General features: G+C 41.5%; 1 protein-coding gene across 3 annotated transcripts; it reads right to left on the bottom strand.

Moving 5' to 3' along the window:
- Window positions 1-34: 34 nt before the first annotated feature.
- Window positions 35-10,981, bottom strand: brpf3b (bromodomain and PHD finger containing, 3b). 3 transcript variants are annotated; one of them, XM_080899968.1, is made up of 13 exons: window positions 10,624-10,981; window positions 8,046-9,601; window positions 7,645-7,801; window positions 7,378-7,509; window positions 6,730-6,858; window positions 6,150-6,462; window positions 3,981-4,274; window positions 2,695-3,297; window positions 2,268-2,349; window positions 2,093-2,181; window positions 1,889-1,983; window positions 1,642-1,796; window positions 35-1,364 (listed from the first exon to the last, which is right to left on the bottom strand). In XM_080899968.1, exons 2-13 carry the CDS (start codon window positions 9,575-9,577, stop codon window positions 1,181-1,183), a joined length of 3,765 nt encoding a protein of 1,254 aa, XP_080756094.1. In that variant the 5' UTR covers window positions 9,578-9,601; window positions 10,624-10,981; the 3' UTR covers window positions 35-1,180. The 3 variants fall into 3 exon arrangements, with proteins under 3 accessions (XP_080756094.1, XP_080756095.1, XP_080756096.1); XM_080899969.1 differs by having other exon boundaries at window positions 10,645-10,981; XM_080899970.1 differs by having other exon boundaries at window positions 10,744-10,981.
- Window positions 10,982-11,043: the final 62 nt, after the last annotated feature.

Here is an 11,043-nt window from a genome sequence, read left to right as displayed (position 1 = left end):
TCAGTATTAAATAAGAAGAACACAAAACTCCAGGTAAGTATCCCAAAAGCTTTTTTCTTTTTTTAATATAGAATTTATTTCCCCAAATAAGGAAATACTGGTTACAGACAAAATATTTGGTGAGCAGGTAAAATATGCAGGTAGTACAAGCTTATGAAGGTGTATTTGTCCATTTGATAAAATAGGGCACTCTGTAATAAATAGAATCCTCTGGGAGGTGGGGACAGCAAATGTTGGTCTAAAGTAAAATCCTGAAACTAAACATGTGATGTCATCCATTTAAAAATGTTGGCTGCATGGTTTTAAATCCTCACGCCATTAAATAAGATTTTTGTCAACTTTAACCAATATAGCTTTATTTCTATAGTTCTGTCTTCCATAAATAAATTATTTCTCTCTGTATCAAAAAGAGAATACAAGTATAAAGAACAACGGCTCATTGTGTTGTATGCCCAGAACGTACGCACACATACACGCACACAACACAGTTGAAATTACATCAAAGACAAGCTAAATAAACTGCAGCAAGTCAGGAATTATTAAATCTCCACAAATATACACAGCCTGGCTTTGTCCCTTGTGGGTTGATTGAAATACGCATTTTAAAACGGCAACATTAAATTAAATTCAGTTTGATAATACACTTACATATGTACACAAAGTGTGCCTTTATAATATACAATTGTCTCTGTAAAAGATTTAAATGTAAAAAGCTATTGTATAAAAGATGGCAGTGATGCATTCATTAGTCTTCTGCAGCTCATATAAATATATCAAATCTCTTCTGACTACTTGATTCCTTGGCAGCAGTAGCATTATACAAAATAGACGGGAATTCTTTTACATCAGCACATCCAGGAGGAGTAAGCAACACCTCAATACAACCCTGAATGGGGAATTTACTGCAGCAACACGGGACCTAAAGGTAACTTCATTCACGTCAGGAGTTCCACCTCCTCAACAATGACACAGAGGCAAACACCAGTCCTCTGTGTGTCAGACACTAGTGGTTTGGTAATAAACTACAGTCCAGGACTCGGTGCCACGGCAACCTCTTTTCGGACCACAGTGTGAATATGAATTCGACCGGCAACAGGAACAGCTCCACCTGCTGCTTTAAGACCAAAGAGAAAATGCATATCGGCCAACTGTGGGTGTACACAGTGCTCACAGAGGCCCCCTACAGGTACCCGGAAGCCACAAAGCCGTGGCTGTGGCTCACCCGGCTCTGGTGAATCATGGCGCGGTCGTATGCCACTTGGACAGATTTGCGGATGCTGGACTTGCGACCTTCCATAATGCGCAGCTTGTCAGCTGTGTCATCTACGCCCAAGGGTGTCACCTTGTCACGCGGAAGCCACTGCCTACAACACCCATGACAGAGGTTAGGATTATTATTACAGCCTTTTATCAAGAGTGATAAAATCTTAAATCTTAATCTTAAAAATAAAATTCAAATCTAAAGAATTATCTACAAACAATTTTCAAATTATTTGTAAAGACAAACAAACTTTCCACCATTTGTCTTTTCATCACCTGATACACCTGTGGAAAATGTATCAGGTTTCACTAACCAAACACTTCTGACCTCCATGTGATAAATGGAGCATTGCATAACAGCAATGTTTATGTTAAACTCACCATGTCCGCTTGTTGTCAAAAAAAAGCACCAGGTAAAGTTTCTCATTCATCTCCTCCTGCCGCTGCTCCCCCAGACACAGGACATCTTTGGGTGGGACGGGGATCGGCACCCCATTGTGCAGCAGGCCCTCCTCAGGCATCTCGGGGTCAATGATCTGAAACAAACACAGCCCAACAGGGAATTTAAGCTACACCCTGAGCTGAACGCTCATATTAAATAGTGATATTAAGTCAGATCAGCAATTACCAGAGCAGGATATGAGGGATATCCCCGACACTTGGCCCAAACCAGGTCCAGTGGTTCCAGCTCCATCTCATCCTCTGATGTTTGACTACTATTGCCTGTCAAACAACAGTGACACTCAAATTAGTTCAGCGACTAAATAAATAATCAGGACATAAATGCAACTTAGCTTCAAGAGAACTTGGGATACAGGAGGGAAAAAAGTACCGGTGTAATCCGAGTCTCCGTTGATGATCTCCAGAAAGGGGACTTTAGAAAGAGCCGGTTTCCCAAGGCTGCGTTTGGGTGGTGAGTTGCTGTAATACAATACATTATATTGTAATTTTATTATCAGTTGTTAGCAAAACAAACCACAAAGAATACCAGACACACAATGTCTTACATTTCTTTGTGGAGAACTGGGCAAGACCTAAACTCCAAGTCGGATCTGCTATCTTTGTGCGTGTTAAAGCCGTTGGTCAATCCTGAAAGTAAGAGCGAGAGCAATCAGAACAGCAGCAGATAAGAGCCAAAGGAGCAGGAGGGGAAGTCAGAAAAGATGACATATAAGGAGCACTTATGTCTGCTCTTGTCTCAGTTATATTGAAATCCATTAGACAATACAGGGCTAACTGTCTGATCAATCAGGTAGACCTAGGAAAAAAAACATATTCCTATGCTGTGATCAGTGCATTAGTAGCTAATAACAAATGTACAGTCAGCCCAATCCAGAAAATGTGATCCCTTCCAAGCGAGTCTTTAGGTGTCACTTCTCCTCTCTGAGCAGAACACTTTAAACTTAACGTCAGTAATCAAGCAAAGTTTCTCACCACTTTCCAGCGTGTGATTTGGTGTCTTCTCTGGCTCACTATCTGAACACATGTCTCGACTGGAGGTCCATAGTTCATTAAGGTTGGGGGGTCCTGGGCTCTTCTGTGGGGTTCTGCTTGGAGTGGTCAAAGGTGTGGAAGATGGGGTGCTGGCTATGGAATTGAGTGCTGAAGAGTTGTTACTTGTATTCTCGTCTTGTGGTCCATTCCCATTCAGCACAGGATTGTCTCGCACTTTGAACAACTTAGCTCCATTTTTTGCCTTCTTAAACAGCACGGAGGTCCGTCGCCCGACTCCCCCCGTCGGGGGCCGTGAGGTGATGCCTAGCTCTGCCAGACCGTTGGTCACTGTCTGTCCTTCACTGTGCAAACTGGGACGTGGCAAAGTTGACCGCTCTTGTGCGCTAATGCAATGAATGTTCTCTGTGGTGCCGTTTGAGAGGTCACCGTCCATCTTAAGGCGTTTGCAGGAGTAGCTGGGGGACTGGGGCTCCCCTGTGATTGGCCGCAGAGTGGGAGGCTCAAGAGGTGTGTCCCCCTGACGTGGAGGAGGAGCCGGCCCTGTAGGTTCCAGTGTCGGGGGCGAAGCGGGTTTGAGGTCCTCTGAAAGGAGAGGAAACGAATGATATTCCAATTCACTCAGCATTGGTTTTAAATGAATCTCCATTTAGTATGTAGTGTGATGCGGTGGTGCAGTATTCACACAGGAAAATGGTGTCACTCTGTAATGATTTACACTTCATTCCAACACTCTAACCACAGTCCAGAGGGAATTGACAGATTCTCTAGATATGGAGGACCTTATCAAGACAAGTGAAAAAGTACTTTGCTCTCACAACTGTACACCATCAACATGGTAACATGGTAGTATCTTTCGTTCTTTACTCAAATAGCAGGAGTTCTCCTGCCATCTTCTATGGTGACACAAGACTGTTTGACTAGACTAGCCTTTAGTCAAAAGTGGGATGATATGGCATGACTGCATGTGGCCATGGAGAGTGGTGAGTCCATGAGAGTGATGTATAGAAGAGGTGCAGACATAGAGTTCACTGGGAGAGAGGATTTGTGAGGCAACCATGGCTAACGAGACTCTGTGGGCCCCTACTTACTAGACTGGAGACAGTGGGGTGGTTGGGGTTGGTGCGTGGGGGGGACCCTGGCTCAATTACCTGAGGACAATGTTCCGTTAGCTCATGTTCACAACTGGTCTCATTGAAAAAAAGTGGCTTTTTAAAGGTTCATGAATTGGCAATTTAATATTGCTGTAAGTCTCTCTCAGTGCCCACCTTTGTCTGAAGATGTGAGGCCATTATCTGCCTTGGCGTCTTTGTCGTTGTCCTCCTCATCTTGCTCATCATCATCCTCTTCTTTGAGATGTCCATTGTGTAGGATGTGGCGGTGGGACTGGCCCTGCCTGCCCGTCCTGATGCTGTTGATTTCGCGACGAAGCAGGCGGATTCGTCGAGTTCGAGCACCGCTGCATCGCATCGATGTGACAAAGTCCAGCTTTTCCAGCAGCTCCTTCAGTTGTTCTTCCACTGTCATATGCAGCCGGTTCTCTGGATCCAACACGCTGTCAACTGAACACAGCAGGGAGTTTGGTTAGCGCCCAAACAGACACTTAGGTACAACATGATAATAATACTTCAATGCTGACATTTCACAAAGATGACCAGCCAGGCTTGTTTTCTCAGAGATCTCAAAGGTTAAAAATTTCCCCTCTTTGCAGTGCTATTTCTATTTTATTCTGAATAATTATTTAGCATGGACACCACATATATTGTACATGATAGAATGAATACAAAACTCCTTTTCATCTGTAGTCCCTGGTCTATGATTTGCTTAAACATGAGTCAACTACAACTGAGTATAAAATGTGAGAAATACTAATTAAACCATCTCTTCCTCCAAACTCATATCCATCTCTATCAGTCGATGTATAAACTGTTGAAAAAAATGAATAAACTGACTGTACCGGCAGCTTTTAAAGGAAAATATTTTCCTGCATGTTACTAAACCCATTATTTGATAATGTAAATTAATAAACACACCATTTAGTTTGTGTTTGGCTCACTTGCATGTCATATATTTTAGTATTGACTGGATTATTAAACGTCCAAAAGCTTAAAAATCAGACCAACTAACCAGAATGTAAAAAATACAAAATATCCTACTATGAAGAGTTGTTTCAGTTTCCACTGCCAGCACTACACTTAAGATAAGAGATAAGATAAGATAAGATAAGATAGAACTTTATTAATCCCTCGGGTGGGTTCCTCTGGGAAATTCGATTTCCAAAAAAAGCACAGCAACGACCGAAGTTACAGTTACAGAATTGTTTATATATATATATATATATATATATATATATATATATATATATATATATATATATATATATATATATATATATATATATATATATATATATATATATATATATATATATATATATATACACACACACACACATACACACACACACACACACACACACACACACACACACACACACACATATATAAATACAGAAACAAATATAAATAAAATATACAAAGGGGATAAATAGAATAGATAGGAATAAAAAATAAAAAATAAAAAAATCATCTTTCTGCCCAAGAGCTCTCTATTTTCCTGGAACTTCATCAACTACTCAGCAATTATAAGTACTATGAAGCTTTGCGAATATATTTCCAGGTTTTCAGCAAATGTATTTTAAGCCCAGCAACTTACTAAGCCTAGGAAGAAATAAAGTTCAGTCAATAAGTTTAGCAAATGAATCTTATTAGCCTACTATTCCAGTTAGCACATAAAAACAGTTCAAGATTTAATAACACTATAAAGATGTTTACAAAAAAAATAAACAAAAAACAATTACCGAACCTTTTTGCTTTCAGTTGTTTAGCCAGTTATCTGTCCACTTTTCATGTATTAAAGTAGAATGAACCATTCATATCTTCAACGTGATCAAAGTCGACTTTGATTGGATACTTTTCTGACTAACTTATTTTCCTATTATAAAATGCAGGAGAAAAAACAACAACTAACGGACTCTAAAGATATATTTGTACCCGGGATGTTTTCAGCTCTCGGGCATTACAAAATCTTTGGTTAAAACCCTGATAACTCCTCATTTCTGTTGTCAACTACACCTTCATTACTTAGATGCAGTACGTATTAATATTGCTGTTGTAGCAGTAGCATTTACTGTTATATAATGGTTAACAGCCACAGTGTGTACACTGTATACACAGAATAGTGTGTACTCTCTACACAGTGTTCTCTTAGTAAGGTGTTACTGGTATTTAAGGCATTAACATGTTACAAAACTAGAAAATCTGAATATACTGACAAAAAAACAACCTAATCCTTTGGCACAGAAGAAATAACAGACTGAACACACACAACAGCTTCCAAATCACTAAAGACAGACACAGTATGATCCTCTGACTCACCATCCTCCCAGGTGCAACTGTAAAAGTTTCTTTTCTGGGGTGACTCTGGAAAGTGCATGCCAGTATCTAGGTCTAGCCCAGTGTTGGTGGCTTGTCGCTGCGCATGTCGTAGTATGGCCCCTCCAAGGTCTCGAAGACGTAGTGCTGCTCGGTGAAAGACAGTGTCCTTGGCATTGTAAAGAAGGCAGTTTGACACCATCAGGTTGAAGTCGGCCTCCAGGTCAGCCACTGAGCGGTAGGAATGACTTTCTAGTTTAGAGCGCATAGTGGAAAAGTCCATAGGGTGGCTAATAAACTCAAGGTAATCGGGGACCTGAGGACAAGACAGCACGAACGTTATCATCAGAATGGATGCATGTTTTAAACTACAACAACATCTGCACTGTGCAAAAAAACAAACAAACAAAAACATGTAAATTCTTGTAAACTGTACTGTTACTGTTTTGTATAATTCTACTAAATTCTCAGACAATATGATACAAGGAATTGAACTATATGGGGAATGAGGAACACACTTCCTCTCACTTTCTGACACAATGTAAACTGTGTGCATGCGCATCTGTTATAATTAATGTCTGACCTCCTTGATGTCCACAGGCTGTGTAAAAATCTGGGCTGTGTCCTTCTCCTGTAGTTGGTCCAGAGTGGAGCGTAGCAGAGCCAACACTGGGGTCAACTGCATTTCCAGAGCTGCCTGGTGAACTTTGACCTGCAGTTGACAGAAGACATGTATGTGATATTTACGCAGAAATTGCAAATCTAAAAAAGGTTAGGCTAGACAAACAGAGTGATCTGATTTAATGTTAACCAACCAAGAAAATGTTTTTATATATAAAAACATTATAAACCTTTTTTCAAAACAGAAATCTTCCAACAATCAATTCATGATCCATACAAAACTGGGTGACCAGTATCTCATATGAATAGCTTTCCTTTCGGCTCTGCCTCCCTATCAGTTTATAGCAGCCACCTGTTTATTATCATGTGGCAAAGACATGCCAACATACAATATACACGCTATAGGACAGGCCAAGAAAAAGCAGATTACCCAAACATAACAGAACTAAAGATTACACTGGAGAACTATTTAGGTAACTGCATTTTGAAGGTACTTCAGATCTTCATTTTGCCAACATTTTTTTTTTTAATTCAAAATTTACACGATGAACTCACAGCGTTAAATATGAAGCATGTAAACCAGTGAGGGTGGTTCATCTTTGTAAGTTACCTGCTCTCGTTTGAGTTTCTCTCTCTTGCGGATGAGCTCCACTAGAAGTCTGGCTTTTTCAAGGTCGTGGCGAAGCTTCTGCCAATATCTCAGTGCGTCTCTTGCTGCAGAAATCTTCTCATCCACTTCAGGCTATAAAGTACAATTCATTTTAAAGCTTCTACAAACTATAGTTAAACATATTAAACATCAAAACATATTTAAAGGCAAACAATGATTTTAGAAAAACAGCTACAGAGTGTTAAGGCTTCATTTCTGTGCTCTTACCTGTTCAGTATTCCTTTGGGACTGGATGTTAGAGTGCAAACGCCGAACCAGCGGCACACCGTTCCTCGACTGTCGCTTTAATAACCAGTATTTATAAAGCCTCTGCATGAACTGATTTTTCTTCTGCAGAATAATTCCTTTACAGATGATATTCAGCCTATATAACAGAAGGAAATGCAGTATTATGTTACTATCAATATGGCAAACATCAATTCAGGCTTCTCACTGTAGAACGTGTGAATTATGGTTATTTGAAATATCAACTAGATCAAAAAATCTCCAACAATTTGCTGCTTTTGATAAACTTTGTTTTATCAGATGTTCAAGCTAACTGCAGAAGACAATCTTATTTTGGGGAAAAAAGGAAAAAAAACAACAACAAAAAAAACAAACAACCTAACCTGCTCGTGGGTATCTGAGGCACTGTCACTTGTGGTGATGCTGTGTGTTGGGATGTTGAGTCTGAATTCTTTTTCCCCTTCTTTTTATCTGTCTTGGCATCATCGTCAGACTTTCTGCCTTTTTTCGGTGTTGTCGGACCCTCAGTGTAGGCACTCCGTCCTCTGCTCGCCCTCCCTCTGCTGCCCACCACTCGTCCCTCACTCTCATCATCTGACCCAGTCTCTTGTCCTGGCGGAGAATGGGCCTCACAGAAAGCAGTCTTCTTAACCGAGAACATAGTCCCGTTAATGTTTGTTTCTCGCACAGGTTCTATCTTCATAAAGAGCCCAGCACGCTGAGCGCATGTAACATGAAATGCAGTGTAACAGTTGGCTTTATGACACTGAATAGATGCACCACGACCCTTCTGCTTACACAGGCAGCAAGTCAGTTTCCATCGTGCTGGGGGAATGTTATTAACTCCTTCCACTGGTTCCAGAAATACTGTGTTAGCAAAGCAGACCTCGGGGATCCATATAGCACAGACTACATGTGCCCAGCGGCCATCACTCGTTTGCTTGAATGCGCCGCCACGGTTTGGACACAGAACACAGTCAACAGGTTTCTGAGGGGACTGAAGGCAGCAGCGGCATAGCCACTGACCCTCAGGGATGTAGGGCACTCCGTAACATTCCTGGTGCACAGCCAGGTTGCAGGAGTCACAGAAGAGGATGACGTTGCTGTTGAGGCACTCGTCATCCAGGCACACGCAGCAGAAGGCATCATCATCAATAGTGCTTTGAGAAGGCGCTCGGCTTCGGGCTTCCAGATATGCCTCCTCCTCCAATCGGTCCACCAGCCGCTCAAACGTTTCTGCTGAGACAGTTGAGCAACCCTCTGATGTCCGATCAGCGTTGACCATCTCCAGCCAGGCAGTGTCCTCTTCGTCCATGTCATATTCTGCCTCAGTTTCCTCCTCAGCTGAGGTTTCAATATAACGATAATATGCTGCTGGCAGAGGAGGGGCCTCAACTGGCGTAAAGGTTTCCAGCACTCGAAACTTAGGTTCAGGAAGGGTCATGTGATGATACTGTGATTTGTTTAGCTTTTCCGGTGATGGCGGATGAGAATTGGGGCAACTGTTCTTGGAGGATGGTGGCGACTTATTAGAGGAACATTTGGGGTCTTTCCTGCGGCTTCGTGGTGTGACAGGTTTGCGGGCTGTTTGGGCACTGCTGGTGGGAGGCGATGACTGCTCACTGTTCTCCTTGTTGCTGTTACACTCACTAATGTCCTGAGCCATCATCTCATCTTCAGTAATGACTTCCAAAGGCTCCAGAACAGAAATTCTGTGAAGCCTACCTTCTAGTTCCACTTCAACCACCTTCTGGGCCTGGGCATATGTCAACGTTTCTCTGCTTGGAGAAGCTTTTAGGCTGTAGGGGGATGGTGATCGTTGACGGGCCCCCCCACGCCCGCCAAATGTCCCATTTGACTTTCTCACATCTCCACCTCCTCCGGCCACTTGGCCTTTTCGACGTGGCTTCCTCATAGGCCACCAATCACACTTTTCCTCCTGTTGGTTAGAAAAGGAAATAAAATAAAAATATTAATAATATAATAAACATAAAAACAAATTTCTATTAGCATTTAGGGATGCAACATTCAAATACGACACCAGCGTTCTCACTCAGAAGAAATATATATCATAAGCTCAATTCCCAATGCCAATCCCAATCATAACATTTCTTATTATTATGAGTCTATGCTGTACTAGCTGTCATTACCCATTTATTTTCTACCTATACTTATGTTCTGCTGTCTCAATACTTCACTAATGCCCAAGTGGCTAAAGTTCTTTCCATATTAACTCATTGAAATAGTCCTTCGACGTACATTACATAATACTGTGGTGATATTAGGCTGTAGCACCTGTGGTAAAAACAGTCTGTCATATCTAAACTCAAAACTCTTAGTCACCTACAAAAGCTAACAAAAGCTAACAGAACAAACCACTGTAATGACTACGTTAGCTGCCGAGCAGCAGACTTTACTGACAAAACACACATGGCCAGTAAAATCTTGTGTAGATTATTCTCGACTATATGTTAATAACTGCTGGCATCTGCTATCACGGCTTGACCCAACACAGCGGTCAAATCCAATCAGCTTTCGGGAAAGCTTAAATGATCCGACTCAGAGCCAATCAGATTCAAGGATCCTAGAGCCTCAACAGAGCGGTGTCCTTATTTCAGGAGTAAAAATGTCAGCCATATTTACAGTTTTAAAAACACTGTCCAAAGATTTTCTACTGTTTAATTTTTAACAGTTGTTGATTTTGTACGATTGATGCAGTGGGTTTCATTTCATCGTGTCGGTATAAGAACAACAGTGTAACGGCACTAACATGAAAGTGCCGAGAGTCTATAAGCAGGCTAGCCTGCTAACTTTATAAGCTGGGTAGTACTAACGTTAGCTTGTCTGATATTTTTAAACATTGACAAGGTGCATGACACAAAAAATCCTTACTAGCTAAAACTTTTAAGCCTGTCAATGATCACAAAAGGGTAGTAAAATGGCAAATGTATGCCATCTTACCAATTATGGCAACTGACTGACAGGAGTAACTCGACAGCCCCGGTGGGTTGAAGCCGCTTTTGCTGTAATGGTTGCCTAGCCAGGCGGCTTACTTGCTATACTCTCCAAGCTAATAGCTACCGTTAGCAATCCACAGTTTGCTGGTATAGCCGGTATATTTCGCTATTTTTCAGCGCTTCCGTTTCTTCACAGCACGGCACTTGGAAGGCACGCAGTCAATCCCAACGGCTCACTGAGAACAAAAGTAATATATCTACATTAAAATATGAGAAAGCCCTACTGTCGGCCCAATTTTAAGAGAAGGAGGAATACTAGCCTCCTTCGGCTAGTTGGCTAGCAATTTGGAGCCCAGAGTAAGCTAAACCGACATCACCCAACATAATAAGACTTCCGGTTAGATTTCAAAATAATGTCCAAGAT

This window comes from Rhamphochromis sp. 'chilingali' (genome assembly GCF_963969265.1).
Source record: "Rhamphochromis sp. 'chilingali' genome assembly, chromosome: 12".
Lineage (NCBI taxonomy): Eukaryota > Metazoa > Chordata > Actinopteri > Cichliformes > Cichlidae > Rhamphochromis > Rhamphochromis sp. 'chilingali'.
Note: the sequence above shows the minus strand (reverse complement) of the source record. Positions and strands in the feature narration are given on the sequence as shown.

Excerpts from the sequence above, each read along its gene's own strand:
- brpf3b (XM_080899968.1), bottom strand. The coding sequence starts at position 9,577 with ATGAGGAAGCCACGTCGAAAAGGCCAAGTGGCCGGAGGAGGTGGAGAT. Across the intron at positions 7,802-8,045 it reads CCTCAGATACCCACGAGCAG|GCTGAATATCATCTGTAAAG; the intron begins GTTAGGTTGTTT and ends TCTGTTATATAG. Across the intron at positions 1,797-1,888 it reads ATCCCTCATATCCTGCTCTG|ATCATTGACCCCGAGATGCC; the intron begins GTAATTGCTGAT and ends TGTTTGTTTCAG.